The 16,268-nt window shown below is 43.2% G+C and overlaps 2 protein-coding genes across 2 annotated transcripts; one reads left to right on the top strand and one right to left on the bottom strand.

The window, feature by feature from the left end:
* The first annotated feature begins 4,478 nt into the window (after positions 1-4,478).
* Positions 4,479-12,627, top strand: LOC136447869 (protein mono-ADP-ribosyltransferase PARP12-like). The gene is made up of 8 exons (XM_066446980.1): positions 4,479-5,894; positions 6,207-6,312; positions 7,378-7,567; positions 8,023-8,222; positions 8,804-8,930; positions 9,522-9,616; positions 10,076-10,155; positions 10,726-12,627. The coding sequence occupies exons 1-8, from the start codon at positions 4,937-4,939 to the stop codon at positions 11,550-11,552; spliced, it is 2,583 nt and encodes an 860-aa protein (XP_066303077.1). The 5' UTR covers positions 4,479-4,936; the 3' UTR covers positions 11,553-12,627.
* Positions 12,628-13,035: 408 nt separating this feature from the next.
* Positions 13,036-13,773, bottom strand: LOC136447139 (polycystin-2-like protein 1). The gene has a single exon (XM_066445836.1). The coding sequence runs from the start codon at positions 13,771-13,773 to the stop codon at positions 13,036-13,038; it is 738 nt and encodes a 245-aa protein (XP_066301933.1).
* Positions 13,774-16,268: the final 2,495 nt, after the last annotated feature.

Below are 16,268 nucleotides of genomic sequence, written 5' to 3'. Positions count from 1 at the left end.
GAACTATAAATCTCCAAGCAGATCTACACCGTTGCCAAAAACTAGTCAGAGAGGGTCGTCAGGCTTCACCGGTGCAAAAATCGTATAAGCTAGCCAGAGACGATCAGAGAAGGTCGATTTTTGCACCGGTGTAGATCTGCTCAGAGACCCCCCTGAACCCCCTACTGATTTGTATTGGCTTGTGCATGGTAATGTAGTGGTGGGGTGATCCCCAGCTGTTTCGGTGCGATAGACTCAAACAGGCTCCTGAGAGTACTGTTCATAGAATGGTAGATATATATGGTTGATAGCTAATCTTCAAAGGAGTCTGGTGGAGCCTAGTACATGTACAAAAGAATTGGAGTCCCGCTGGGCCTTTAGGATTAATGATATAACAATTTACAATTGAACAAGAATAAGTTCCACCAAAGGGCCTGCTATGAGGCTATGTTACAATTACATCGCAGATATTGTAAGTAATGGTAACCTTTTGTGTACAAAAATGTTAGAAATTAGATTTTTGTAAGATCAGCGTATGTTACGTTAAATTACGTTTCACACGTTTAACGCTAAAGCGAAAAATGGCTTTTTCGCGACAGTTCGGCAGTAAAAGATAAAATAACCAAATATTCCGCTGGTCGGTTGTGTAAACGTCTTATTGCAAATTGCCAGTCAGAAACAACAAGACGTCCATCCAAAATCAAAACCTGTTTATCGAAAGCAGCGAACCCGTCGGGAAAAGGGAACATACCTCAGTGGTTGGCAGTCCGATACGTGTAAGGAGGACAGGTGAAAAACAGCGGGCGTGTCTCTATCGAATTTGCCTTTTGCGAGCTGTAGGGAAAATGGTACAAATTGACCGAAATTGAGGAATAATTTGCCAGGGAGTTTAGCTGAGATTTTCTCACAATGTAATCTTTTTGCCGACATGGATTAAGCGCCCCTTCCTTTGAACTAAAGTCTGTTCCAGACGTCACACGTGACATGAATATGAAAATGACATTTTCAATAGAAAGATTGTATAAAGGAATGTGGATTTTTCTGTCGCCGTAATACTATGGCTGTGAACTCTAAATATGCGTTAACGTTAAATCTTGTTAAAACATATACATGTATAGTTCGTTTTTAGGGATTTATCATGCATGACGAAACCCCGGTGTGGTTATGCATTGTTTCCCAGCAGTGGTTGTTCTGCATTTCTGCATGCACAAATTTGAACTCTTTGAACTTGCCCCTTGAACTGACAGTTGTTGGTAAGGTATTTTGTTTGTCACAAGTTGCATACCCGGTAAACTGCGCCAGGCCCAAGGCGTAACACACCAGGTTTGTACTGAACAGTACCGAAGCTGTATATCCGGACAGATATATCTGATCCACTCACACCGGGAAGGACCCCTACTCTTTTCAATATTAATATATATATAAAGAGTGATGGGTTCTTCTACGTGCTCGAGGTGTGGCTCTCCTCTATTAAATAAAAACACAGGAAATCCATCTAACGTCCTATCTGAGTGACGTCCCTAACCGAAGCTAGGTACTCATTTTCAGGGTCGAGGTTATTGCAGTTTCCTCACCGCAAATTTGGAACAACCTGGACACTTCCTCTGTTCCCAACCGCGAAATTAAATCACTTGAAATTAAACGAATTTACGGTATGCTTACTGCCGCATCAAACCACAGCCGTTCAGATCTAGAAAAAAGATGAATCGCGGTTTTGTTGCAGACAGACGTTGCGTCATCGTTTTCTAAATTATTCATGCATGACCTTATTAGGACATGTAGGTAACGTCTGGGAAAAGGAGCTTGTGGTTTTCCTTAGGGAGGGGGTCGGTGATACAATTGTGGTAGCAAAGCAAGAATAAACATCCAGGGAAAACGTTGTTTATAAAAACTCATGCAAATATCATCAATATGTGTCTTTAGTTTTGTATCTATTTCATATCGTGAATTGATTTATTTTCGTGGGGACCTAGCCTCCATAGCAGCTCTACCGGGCCTTTTTCTGGGGGCTAATAATGCACTTTCTGCAGCCAGCCCGTAACCATCAGCAAAATGGTTACAGTCTTGCTGATGGTTACGGGCTGGCTGCGAATAGTGTATTACAAGCCCCCGGAAAAAGGCCCTGTAGAGCCTGCTATGGAGGCTAGTGGAGTCCTACTTTCGTGTCCGAAACTATTACTGTCCGTACAGTGGCTGCACAGTAATCAAATACTAGTAATTCAATGGAAGCGAATATTCACTACGCGATTATTTCGCGGTGGAGAGGTCATCACGTCAGAAACCAATGCGAACATTTCCAAATTTACAGTATTACCCTGGTGCGCAACTTCTAATCTCAGTGTCATATCAGTAGAGTTCCACATCATTGACGTGGTCGTCATTTGTAGTTTCATTGTAAACCGCTAGATAGCTCTCTGCTGTAAGGTAATGCATGTTGCAGGTCTTCCGTAACCAGGCTCCAGAGCCAACAAAAACAGTTTACAAACCACCAGTCAAGCCAGCAAAAAAACAAACGAAGAAACAAACAAACAAAATTATTGCTCTTAGCTCTAACTTTGGACTTTTGGGGAATTTTGGGAATATTTCCCTCTACCATTCACCAATGACGTTAAATACCTCCTTGCATTCACCGACCTCAAACGTGTCAAACAACGGACTCTGTCAAAACTCGTCCGACGAAAATGCACCGATGGGTATAATTGACCTTCTACACTTTTTGCACACTCTGTTGTAACGTTAGACCAATCACTGTGCATGGGTGAAGACTATTTTTAGATTCTCTGTTAGTAGAAATGCAAAACCTTCTTAAAATATATTGAGAGGATAATGAAATAGTTACACCATAGTTTTGTAGGAATGATCAGATCGAAACATCTGTTCTAGGTCTTCGTGTTACGCCGGAGCATGGTTGTGCACCTTATGAGCGTTAACGTATAACTTATATGTAGCTGTTACATGTGTAACATTAACGTACATGTACCGTATACGTAGATACAAACTGTGGTGTTTACTGTGAATTATAGCGGGTACAAAACTAGAAAAGCTAGGAGTCAAATCAAGTGTTACAATACCTTTGTGAAGCTACGATTCGCATATATGGATGGACGCCAGAAAGAAGTGACAACTCAGTCAGTGTCGCCCAGCGAAGACTTGCCAAACTGGATTCCACTGCGTAAGGTCTTCTAAGGGCGCAGTCGCACACTGTGAATGTCCTCGGGGCACTTGCTGTCTAAGATTTTATGGTCTCAACCTTGCCCCACCATGCCCTTAGACAGGATTTTGCTCGGGGCGTCACGTGTATTTTTTATTTTGGGGAGCAATCGTGCCCCACCAGAAGGACCAGATTGAGAGACACATACGGGTAGCGGAGCTATGGCACGGCACAGGGCTCAATCCTGGACTGGAGTCGCGACACGTTGGCGACCTCGCTGCGTCCTAGATTGAATTTGAGTTAGCCTTGACTTTACAATGGTAATTTCATGCAAAACGTACAAGTATTACTAAAAAGGGGAAAAATCACACAAAGCGTAAAAAGATTCGTTTTTATCGATGAAATTCGTTTAGCGAGGTGTCAAATCGCTCGGTCGGAGCGAGGTCGCCAACGTGTCGCGGGTCCAGTGAGAGGGCCTGGGCAGGTAGACAGGCCCTGCACCCCCATGCCCTTAGACAGGATTTAGGTTGGGGCGTAATTTTGTATTTTGGGAGCTCCAGAGACAGACTTGCGACATGTTTGGGGTATACTCGGTTGAGAAATCTTGGATTTTCCTAAAACTACCCCCTAAAACGTGATTTCTTGCACTTTGAGAGGACAATTAGGGGGGGGGATCCAAAGAACATAGTTCGGTCTGTCGATAGAAAGTCAGTTTAGTCTAAAATGTGTTCTAGTGATTGAACATGTGAAACGGTGTAGCACTGCTGTGTGCACAGTACTTTAGACACGACTTTTATGTAAACTAGCCGTGGTACAAGTCAACATCCGCCGATTTAGGGTGCTAAAATCGTGTCTAAAGTAGCGGGCCTGCGTTTAATACGCAGTTTCACCGTGGTGCACTTTCTACACTACTCTCCAAGCAAAGGTTGGGCTCCGGCTTGTTCTGGACGTCTTTTAGGTCTTTTTATCTGTTTTTCTATTCTGTGATTCTCTGTTTGATTTTCGTTTTGTCTGCCAGCCAAACTTTGTGATAGCAATGATATTAAAATCGTTATGGGAAGGACCATAAGGACCTTTCGGACAGGTGCGTCACCGAAACTGACAACAGGTACATTGCACTTCAAGACAGGTAAATCAACACAAGAATAATTCGCCTTAGACATGATATTACCGTTAATCAGTTTCTAGCGTATTCAACAAATTGATAGTTTCACCAATATACATGATATTTGTCAATACACATGTGATTAGTCAAACTATAAAGATACTTAGGTTGTTCGCAACATGACCTTTGGCCATCCATACCCGTACCAAAATGGACTATTCCAAGTTTCTGTCAACAATTGATTCCAGGTAACGTTACGTGTCAGTCCTCGGACATGATTTCCAAATGCAGATACCCTTCATCGGTAACTCCGCTATCATGCAGCAAAATGGATGCTATGAACTCGGATCATTCTGGCAGTGACGCAGGAAACGGACCTTAGGTGTAACAAGCCAAGCAAATAGTCACTATGTTGTCGGATTCATGAAAGGTCCGGGGCAAAAAATGGCTGTTGATGGCAGCAGGTGTCTATTTGTTCCCCACTAGCACGTTCTTCAAGATTTCGATCTTCTGGCGACGAGGAGGAACAGTGAGTTTTCGTGAGCTTCGACAGTTACGCTTCGAGCAGACGACAAAGATTTGGACGACTAGAATCCGCAAGGTACCTACTGGTCGACCAAAACAATGGAGCAAAAGTCTGAATCGTATCGGCCATTGTTAAGGTTAGATTAAGTTACACACGGCTGGTGTACGTATCAAGTATGGCGACAGCAGCGCCTTCAGAACTGGACATGTTTCAAGCGATGTGCTCCCAGTACAACGGGAGAGAAACCCTTGATAGACTCTGGCAACTGGAGTTCCGTCAACTTGGGTTAGACCTTGATCAGACTGAATCCTGGTTTCGGCGACATCCAAACAAGTTCCGTCTTCAGGAGTCCACGAATGGAGAACTAATGGTTTCTGTCATGGTTCCCAGAGCACGACTCTGTTTCGGCCACATAACCAAAGTCGGTTGCAGGAAGGGAGACCAGTGTCGCTTCTTCCACCTGTGTCGATACTTCCTACAAGGATCCTGTCAGCGCGACTCTAGGTGTAACTTCATCCACGACTTCTCCAGCGAACAAGCAAGAACACTTATCCGTGAACTTCAACTTGATACCCTGCAGGACGATGAAATCTACAATGTTATCCGCCTTTCAACCCCCAAAGTGTGCGATGCGTACAACACCCACAGTTGCCTGAAGGCTGACCGATGCCCGGATATCCACGTGTGTTCGGGGTTCGTTAGAGGCCGTTGTGGCAACAAAGCGTGTGGTCTGGACCATGACTGCTACTTTGACACTAAGCAAACACGGAGAATCTTATCCGACTTCCGGATGGCCAAGACAGATCGGCGAACCGTCTTGAAGACGTTACTGATTCCTCAGACGGCAGCCGCTCCTAGACCAAATCTGAGGAAGATCAATCAAGCTACATCTACTAAGACATCTCTGGCCAGAACAAGATCAAGACCCACAACTCCAGCAAATACATCCCTGCCAGCCCAAGCAGTGGGGCCCAAAGCTAAAGCCCCGGATCCGAACGAAGAACGTATCTTGGACAGTGATACGACCATCTGTGAAGGGTTCCTTTCGGGGAGATGTCTCAAGTCTCGACGGTGCCTCCAACATCACATTAAGGCACCTTACTTGTGGCAGTATCAAGATTTGCAGAGCCAAGGTGTGTCATGTTAAAATCATACATGAAAATCTCCATTCTATGATTTTTAAAGTCATGTAGCAAAAAGCTACTCTCCAAGCAGAGGAGGCGTTCCGGCTGTTTTTTTACGTATTTTTAGGCGTTTTTCTCGGGCTTTCTACTTTGTCATGTTTTTGTTCTCTCCATAAACCCCACCTCCCACCTGACAAAACACGTCAAAAACCGGCCGGAACCCCTCCTCTGCTTGGAGAGTAGTGTCGAGGTCACTCGGTCAGAACCACTATTGCTAAGAAAATATTTCTAACTTCTTTAAACCGATGGTGTTGTTTGTAGGTAAACAGTGGGTGAGTTTCACCCCCGATGTTACAGCAAGGCTGGAGGAAGTTTTCTCCCAGCCTTCCAATGTCAGCATTACACTCAATGATATTGAACCAAGCTTGTAAGTACTGTATTTATCTAACCTAAAACATGCACATTTGACCGTTGAGATAGCTTATGTCTTGTCCCGTGCCATGTTCCACCCTATGACAACAACGTGTTTTTTTTGGTATTGTACCAGCACTCCCAAATGCATATTTTGGTCTTCTGTTCGATGAGACTATCGTATTTTGATAAAGATAGAGATTTAAAAAAAAGAAGACTCTACCGGGCGTTTAGTAGGCATTGAGCTTTTTCCATCCCGCGAATTATTCTATTGTTTGACCCTCTAAAATTACTGCTGTGCAAAAGTGGACTATTCCAACGTCGCCTTTCTACAGATCAAAAATAGCACACATTATTACATCGCCATGAATAAGCTATATCTATATCGTATTTCAGTTCATGCCTTAACCCTTAAAATCATATGACACAGGAGCTCAACTTGTTACGTCCGAGGCTACAGTGTTCAGAAGTGCTTTAATATACAAAAATCCAGATGTATCAAAAGACTAGCCTCTACCAGGCTCCAACCTATCGTTGGGAAAATAGTAGAAATCAGCCGAGGTACTCCGCTATACAGGGTAGGTCCGCTATACAGTGAAGCTCCATTTCGATGGACATGCACATTTCCTAACCGGGGCCCGCCCGGGCTGTTTGCGGAAACGAAAAATCAAAGTGTATGTCAATAAATTTGCACAAGCTATGCTCTTAGATAATTTGCGTACGTTTAGTGTTTTGGTTGTCTTTTATATCGTAATTTTCGTTCCCAAAGACTGCCCGGCCGGGCCCCGGATTGGAAATGTGACCCTAGCATAAGCGGAGTACCTCGGCTGATTTCTATTATTTTCCCAACGATAGGACGGAGCCTGGTAGAGGCTATCAAAAGACTTCATTACGACAATGAGTGATGTACAAGCACCACCATATTTTCCCGAATGCCATACTAGTTAGTTCAGGGGCTCCCATGGTCTCCCTGGTTGGTGAAGTGAGAGTATAGGAGCACTAGAACTAACTAGGATGACACTTCTGATATCACCTACTCTACGTACCATATTTTACTAATCTTAAGGTCTGACATTCACAGAAATGGCTGGACGGTTCACTTCGATAGGATGAAGTTAGAAATCTCAGATTCTCACCAAAGGACACATACGGTGCGGATCCGTCGGTTGTCCACCCCATCATCTGTCGAGTCTGCCAATGGAGCGTGGTCAACAAAATGGGTGTGGTACTGGGAGGACGGCAATTCTTGGTGTGAATATAGTAGTACTAAGGTTGGACATCACTGTTTATTGCTGTTTGGCCTTTGGTGCATCTTGGGACGATGTGTGTGTGTGTGGGGGGGGGGGGGGGGCTTTGATGCCTGCCCGTCCCCTACTATATCAGGTAGCGTACGACCACCAAATGTGCATGCAAAATTTACTTCCCCAAAACCTTTGTGTCTTTATGACGTGATAATGTGTCATTATGACGCCATCTTGATGATTATGAAGCCCCATGGGATGAAAGTATCTAAATAGACAATTCCCGTAAAAATAGTGAACAACATTCTGCTTTTATTTCTGTACCTTTTGTAACTAGGAAAAGGCAAGACTTTTATTTCTGTAACTTTTGAAACTTAGAAAATGCAAGACTATTCATGTTTTCCACTTCTTATCATGATACCACATTAGCACTGCCAATAATCATAGATAATATGAGAAATGAAACTTCATTTCTTTCCATACAGTATGGATCATCAGCGCACATTACGTCTGATGACATAGAGCGAGCATACCTCACGAAACGTCCCTGGTTCAACTTCCAAACAGACGAGTACTCCTACATTCTGGACTTCACGGAAATGTACCAGCAGAACTTGGACCAGCGTTACTCCACCAAGAGGCTTGTGAGAAGGCGTCCAGTATTTGTCCAGTTCCAGATACCTAGGTAGGTCTTGTACATCAGCCTCCTTCGCGGCCTTCCTTGAGCGCTGGCCTTTATTGTACATGTTGGGGAAGCGCTGATTTGCGATTTTGAACATATTGGCCAATTTCTTATGCCTGGAAGGTCGTGTCTGCGCCCGCTTCTAGCCTCTAGCGGGCGCAATCACGACCGTCCAGGCATAAGAACCTGGCAAATATGTTTACATCTTGTAGTTTCAATTGGGAGGGAGGGGGGCATTATTGAGTTTCTGTGGGCATATACTAATTGTAAGATTTTTTTCATTTGAAAAGATAACCCTAACACAAAAAAAGTGAAAACTTGAGTTCAGCCAATCATACTGCAGTTATTTTTCTATGCCTAGCCATGTAAATATAATGTCAATAGAAAACTTATCACCAAAGTCATTTGGGAATTTATAAAGACACAATTTCTCAGTTTTCGTATTCATCCTCATCAATTATGCAAATCACACACACATTTACATAATTCATGCCGAAGCTGTATTGTTGAAATACATTAGTTTAGTTTAGTATTGTCACTCTTATCATATGATAACTATGTGTCTATTGCACTTAACCCAACAGAGCCACAAACACAAGCCAGTCCTCATCCGGGACAAAGGGATCTCTTCCAACAACATGGAAGCCAATGCCACAGAAGGAAGCTTTCATTAGAGTTCCCCTGGCTCCTACACACTCAGAGTTTAAGGAGGTAAGTCTTAGATTAAAATCCCTCTTGGTTAATGCACGCAACCTTAGTATGAATTTATGGGGCTGTACAGTAGATTAGCTTTTAGAATGCATCGTATGTGATCCTTTCTTCATTGTACTTCTAGGGAAGATAAAGATTTCAATGAATACAAATCACACCGTTAGAGTTTCCTTACTTGGGGAAATTGCTATATGGTAGCCAATTGCAACCTTCTCTCTCCTGCTGAACAATCTTTTTGATAACCTGGCAGGGAAAGGGTTGGATGAATGATGTTACTGTATTGAAAAAAGGTCAGATAAAAGATTTGTAGGAAGTTTTGTTAAATTCACTTAGGGTACAGCAACCTTACTTATACGTGCAGGTGATTTTATTGCTTTAAAATACGCAATCATTCATCAGCCTTTAAAGTCAAGATTGAAGTGCCTTTAAAGTGGCATACTTAGCTTTATACATAGAAGGCTTCATCGCTTGTCATGTATTATAGCCATAATGCTTTGAAGTGCTGACGCCTATTTTAGGCATGTAAGACAATGCCATCTGGGACAGTTTCGGTCATAAATTTTACTAGTACTTTTCCCCCTTTGTTCTCAGGTGGAGACGCTTTTCAGACAGACAATGAAAGAGAACATGATCATCATTCAAATTGAGAGGGTGCAGAATCCACGCCTGTGGGAAAAATATGACATGTGAGAAGACTATCTTATTTTTCTTAGATGAATGCTCCTTTTCGGTCCTATTTTTGTGCTGTTATTGCCAACGTGAAGCCACAGCGAAGCCGCATTACACTACCACTAGCTCCTCGAAAAAGCATCACGCTTTACCTTAATTGAGGATATCTTTCTTTACTACTTTACCGCCTATATTACTATTTCAGAAATCCACTTCTTTCATACACACGACAAAATAACAATGATGATATAGAATGCAATAATAACAGGTCTTCAAAAATTGTGCCATATCTATATTGGCTTGCATAATGTCAATTGTACGTAAAATGTGAAAATCATCGACTCTTAAAAGGCAGAATATATCATGTTAAGTTAATTGAGAAATTTGCCCGTTAATCTGTTCCCATAGAATTTTTACAGTTACTATAATTCTTTCTCCGAGTCATGATTGTTGTTGTTTCTATTGGATATTTACAGAAATAAACAGCAAATGACGAGGAAATCTATCGACAATCAACGTGGACGGGGCACAGGGACTAGAACTCACAACCATAATGGTAAATCATGTTCTTGTAGAATCATTATTTCACTTTGTTAACTATAAAAACTGGGAAAAGTTGGCCCATGAATGCAATTAGAATGTACCCTCTTCTCTTTTTTTTTTAATGTTGATGATGAATTAGAAGGTTGCTGTAAATGGTAAGAAAAAAGGAAGAGCCTTATGTTTGCGAAGCACTGTACTGGTAACAGATAAACCAATGCAAGCATTGATAGATCTTTGGTTCTACCGAAATTTTGCTGTCTTACAGTATCATTATTAGTTTCATCAACTTCCATTTTTCCCTCTTTTTAGTATACTCAGTCCATCTAGTGTAGTATAACGCTGACGTAGCCTCTATAGCAGGCTCTTTGGGCCTTTCTTTGGCTTATGATACTGTTCTTGCTGATGGTTTCTTTTTGTACTGGATCTTTTGTGCAGCCAGTCCGTGACCATTAGGCCCGGTAGATACGACCCAGTACAAAAAGGATTCAATGTAAAAAGTGTATCATAAGCCCACAAAAGGCACAGAGAGTCTGCTATGGAGGCTAGCGTTAGTGAATGATTGCCACATTCTTTACTCTTGCAGATGAAAGGCAGCTTTTCCACGGTACAGAACCAGACATCATCAAGGGCATCTGCCACCAGAACTTTGACCACCGTCTCAGTGGGAAAAATGCGACCAAGTACGGAAAAGGGAGTTACTTTGCAAAGAGAGCTTCCTACAGCCACCGGTATTCAGATGCCTCACCTGATGGTACAAGATACATGTTTCTGGCTAATGTTTTAGTCGGCATGTACACCACAGGAAAGAAAGACATCCCCCGCCCCCCTCCCATCGACCCAAACGATCCAAACGGTGACCTCTACGACTCGTGTGTGGATAACGAAGCTAATCCCAAAATATTTGTTGTCTTTAAAGATGACCAGTGCTACCCTGCATACCTGATCACATATCAGGATGATCTCGTTTACTCAGACATGTTAGATTCAGGTTTAGGTTCCCCTTCATCCAACTCACCGTATAAATCCCAACAACCTGCCTCTACTTCTAACCCAACCTATGGCATGAAACCGGCAGTCCAGCCGAAACCATCACTGGCCTCAAGCAAGATTTCTCAACAAAATTATTCTGCTCCGTATCCAAACTATAGCACGCAATCATCATTGGCCTCTAGCTCATTTCTTCAACAATCTGCTCCTACTACTAACCCAACCTATGGCACGAAACCGGCAGTTCAGCCGAAACCATCCCTGGCCTCAAGCTTGATTTCTCAAAACAATTCTTCTACTCCTTATCCAAACCATACGAGTAGTAAGCAAGGGGCAACCCAAGCATCATTGGCATCAAGCTCACTTTCCCTACAACCTACTTCTACTACTAACCGAACGTATGGTACAAAGGCGACAGCCTAACCATCACCGGCCGCACGCATATTTTCTCAGCAAGCAGTTTTGATTCCTCGACAATACTCTCCTACAATTAAGCCACCATCGCGCACAAGCTCACAAGCAGTTATGTACAAAGCACTTGGTATACAAACCCCAGCCCAAACATCATCGTCCAAAACCTCACTTTCCCAACAATCTGCTCCCCACGGTACTCAAGGGGCAGTCAAGTCACCATCGCACACAAGAAGCTCACTTTCTCAACAATCTGCTCCTACTTTTGATCCAGCCTATGGTACTCCAGCTAGTAAGCCACCATCGGACACAAGCCCACTTTCTCAACAACTCGCAGCTATGTACTCAGCACTTGGTATACAAACCGCCGCCAAGCCATCATCGGCGAAAATCTCACTTTCCCAACAATCTGCTCCCAAACACGCTACTCAAGGAGCGGCCCAGGCATCATCGGCCACAATCTCACACACCCAACAACTTGCAGCCACTTCTAACTCAGCAGATAATACACAAACCGCAGCCCAGACACTATCGGCCAAAATCTCACTTTTTGAACAACTCGCAGCAGCCAATCTTTACCCAGCACATGGTACACAAAGAGCAACACAATCAGCATCGGCCACACGCTCACTTTCTCAACAATCTGCTCAAACTTCTTACCCAGCCTATGGTACTCAAGGGGCATCCAAACCTACTTCAACCTCTACTTCTAGGAGGTAGAGGTTGAATAAAGCCTGTCAAGTTATTTAATTATAGTTATTTCGATATTTGTGTATTTTGCATCTAATAGTAAGTGTTCTGGAATTGGTTAAAATTTCTGTTAATCACTTGAAGGTAATGTTTTAACACAACGAACGTTTCGCACATTTTTCAAGCAGGCCAAACGATTTAGCAACCTAATGAAGCTACCTATAGAATGTAATGAATCATGAGTGGCTTATCTGATAACGTAATTATGTATGGCCCGATCAGTGATATTACAAGTATTTACAAACGGTTGTCCCATTGTTTACCTCTAACATTTAAACATGTAGTTTTATACTAATCATACAATTTTGCGTGCATCTCAATAAATGATTTTGTTTGTCTCATGGGAAACCTTTATGTTATTTCACTTTATTTCTTCAGGTATCAAGACGTTAACTTTCTTGTGCTAATACGCAATGCAACATAATAGTCACCTCATATTCGGAGGTCGAAGAGGGCCTCAAAACCGTCCAGAGGTGATGGCCACGTTTTGTTTATTTTGCATATATACAAACAACATGATAATACAGGAGAAAGAAAACATGCAGGGGGGGCAGACATGTGACTTTTTGTGGGCCTCCCCCAGAAAATTAACACTATGAATAGTTTGAATTATTCATAGTCGACTATATCGGCAATTATGACCAAGACATCAGAAAACCACCAGTTTCACTTGCATGAGCAACCCACAAAACAGGCACAGTTCCGAGGCCAGATGATAGATGATTGCCTTGTTAAATCTGGGCTACTAAATCTTACCAGCAAGTTCTTCAAACACATTTGAAAACTTTCTGCGATTGTCCAGATCTGGTGTTCCGGTCTGGGCTGTTTTTGTGCTGTTTCTCTTCCCAGCTTTCGACAAGGTACGTTTTGCTTTCACAACAGCCTCTGAAGTGGTTTCTCTGATGAAACCAACCATCCGTAAATCATCAGTGTTCGGATCCTGACTTTCCTCTGCGTACACATCCATGAGGATAGCCATGAACATGCTCAGTAATATGAACTGCATCATGACCTGGTAGGAAAAGAACATCAAGGGACCGAGGACCCAATGTCCGTCAACGAGAGCGTCAAAATCAAAACTACCTAACATCATGGTACACAGGCTCTGTAGGCTGGTCGGTATGTTCTTGTAATCCTGCAGCTTGGTGCCGAACAGAAGGTTCCCCATCTGGGTGAAGGCCATGAGAACGATGCCCGCCATGAAGGTGAACTGAAGAAGGGGCCTGCAGGACTTTTTGACGGTCATGGTGAGGGCGTGAACGTGTGAGTTGAACCGCAGGAGCCGAATGAACTTCAGCGTACCACAACAGATGAGTAAAGCGAGCAGGTACGTGTAAACTTGAAACCAGCTGACCGCGCTTTTGTAGAGACTGAAAACAGCGTTTGAAGATGTCCGTTGTTCTGCGGCCTCATCGATGATGTCTTGAGCGTTGAAATAGACTCCAAGGGTTGCTATGCCAACGATGATCACAAGAAGCTCCATCCAGCTCCAGAAATCAGCAAGGTATTCAATCGGACGGGAGAGAAGCCTTTTGACTGAAACGACATGGACGTCAAACACATCAGGAAAGTTTGAATAGATTCCGTATTACAGACATTAGTTCAACTGTTTTTATCCATACCATTTCAGCCAATGGTAGGGATGTCAAGTCGGAAAACAGCCCAACGTTAACGAGCTAGTAACGCTGCAAAGTTAATCATTCGTATCAAATTGTCTGTATCAGTGCTTACCAATATCTTTTTTTTTCAAATTAGATATACGACAAATACCTAAACCAATGTATCTCTTACCTTCTTTGATAGCAAAGAAAAGAATGAAGACTGCCAGCACTGCTCGCAACACCAAGAGTAAGATCTTGTCATGTTGGATCAGCCTCAAGGTTACGACCTCGGCCCCCCTGTAGGCGGCTCCCAGGTTGGTAAACTCCACCACTAGAGTCACCGATGAGAACAGGTTCGCATGTGGGTTGTACAGAATCAGCTCCGCGAAGACGGCGCGGGTTCGCTCATCCAACCATCTGCGCTGCTGTAGGAACGTTGCCGACCGCAGACCCGATGCGCGCGTCTTTCCCAACGGGGCGAGGTAACCGCCTGTGTGATATGTGCCGTGTAGTCCGAAATACGGGAAGCCTGGATATACGAAAAAGGTAGCTAAAATGAGCTAGCATATCGGTATACTGAAACATCAACAGACAACTGTGAGTTCCTAATGACCGAAGTCTATTACCCGTGCCGATGGATATGTAAATTGTGAAATCTTCACGGTGGTTAAATGTTCGCGGTTTTTGCGGTAACTCCTTCACCGCGAATTAAAAACCACCGCGAAAATGCTTGCTCTGTTCTCCTTACCTCCTATTTCAACCGCAAACTAAAAACCATTGCAAACTCTCAATCGTTCTCCTTACCGCGAAATTGAATCCATCCTTTTAGTATAAAACTGTCAGAGGTTTTTCAAAGCAGCAAGAATTAATAACAAACCCTGAAGAAACGGCACTGATAATGACTCTGGACTTACTGTCAATCAGAGAAGCAAGGCTGTACTTCCAAGGCGTTTCCATTTCTCCCGGTGTCAGTAGACTGCTTGTACAGTCCGCTCCTGTGACCGGTGTACTCACAGTGCTGGTAGGTGTCGGTGATGTCGGCGTACATGTTACCGTACCTGTACTGTTGACGGTCTCGTTTAGAGGAATCCATCCCTGGAGTATAGAACAGATTGATTGATCAAATAACGCCACAAACATATATGATGAAAGCAAAAAATGTAAACTTTTCTAGTCGATAAAGGTGTGATTATATTCACCTTGGTATAGTCGTCAATATCTTCTGTTAGTTTAGAGAACCCCACAGTGCACAGTGGTGTTATATTCTGCATTCTCCTTGGTGTGTGACAGAGTTGTCCTGAACAAAATACCAGAGACGAAGGCAAGCCTTAGTGTTAGTCATAGATTTATATATCTTAAGAGCACGGATTGGACATGTCGACAGTTAGTAACAAAACCTGAATATGAATTTATTCATGCATTCATCACAATGCAGAGTTTGCCAAAAATAGTTTGCCCAAAATAATCTTACCCTGTTTCAGTCGCACTTGTCTCAACTGTACCGCGTCCAAAGGATGAGTTAGCATGTCCTGAAGAACCGTGTCTGCTGACGTGGCCTGTCCGTTGTACCACTCTGCTGAACGTGTTGTCGGGATCAGATCATCTTCAACCCAACTCCAGAATGAATCGATGTCTTTGATCTGGAAAAAAACAGAACAGATCATTGTATGGTTATGATTATATAATTTTTATTGCATTTTTCTTATACAGCTAATGATAAAATCATCCACCACATCATATTAGTTACTACCATGCATCCTACAGATTTATAGTACTTACACCAGAGAAGTTTTCCTCCACAATCTGTTCCCTCACGTTTTGTGCCATGTAGAAGGCCAGCGGGCTCCGCTCTTGGTACGCCGTGAGCATGATCACCGTCAAGAACAGGCCGAACACGATCACCTCCAGCACAGCGGCACGACGTTTGCGTTTCTCTGCGCTCCTGGCTCTCGCTTCGGCCAGGATTGACTCATCTGGCGGTGACGTGGACCTTTCTTCAGCTGGAAACTGATATCATGACGAGTACATGTAAGTGTCTGCATGGTACTGGTAGTTTAAAGCCAAAACAGCGTTCAATAAAGAAGGCACTATCAATTCTTTAACAGTCATACGTCCGCACGTGGACTGTGGTGCTGCGAAGAAGACATTGTTGAACCTTCAAGTATCTTCTTAGAGGCAAGATATCGGTGGCCGAATTTCCCCATGTCAAGTGCCGAATCTTAATTGAGGGGGAGGGTCCAATGGGGAAATCTAGACCATCTGAAACTACTGTTTCCTGCATTTTGGGACAAATTTTGGAGGTGGACTAAGCCAAGTTTAATGATATCTCTGTTACTGAAAATAAGATACAAGGGTTTCAGCTTGAATTATTTTTTGG

Source organism: Branchiostoma lanceolatum, chromosome 13, assembly GCF_035083965.1.
Source record: "Branchiostoma lanceolatum isolate klBraLanc5 chromosome 13, klBraLanc5.hap2, whole genome shotgun sequence".
NCBI lineage: Eukaryota > Metazoa > Chordata > Leptocardii > Amphioxiformes > Branchiostomatidae > Branchiostoma > Branchiostoma lanceolatum.
This window is presented reverse-complemented; position numbering and strand designations above follow the sequence as displayed.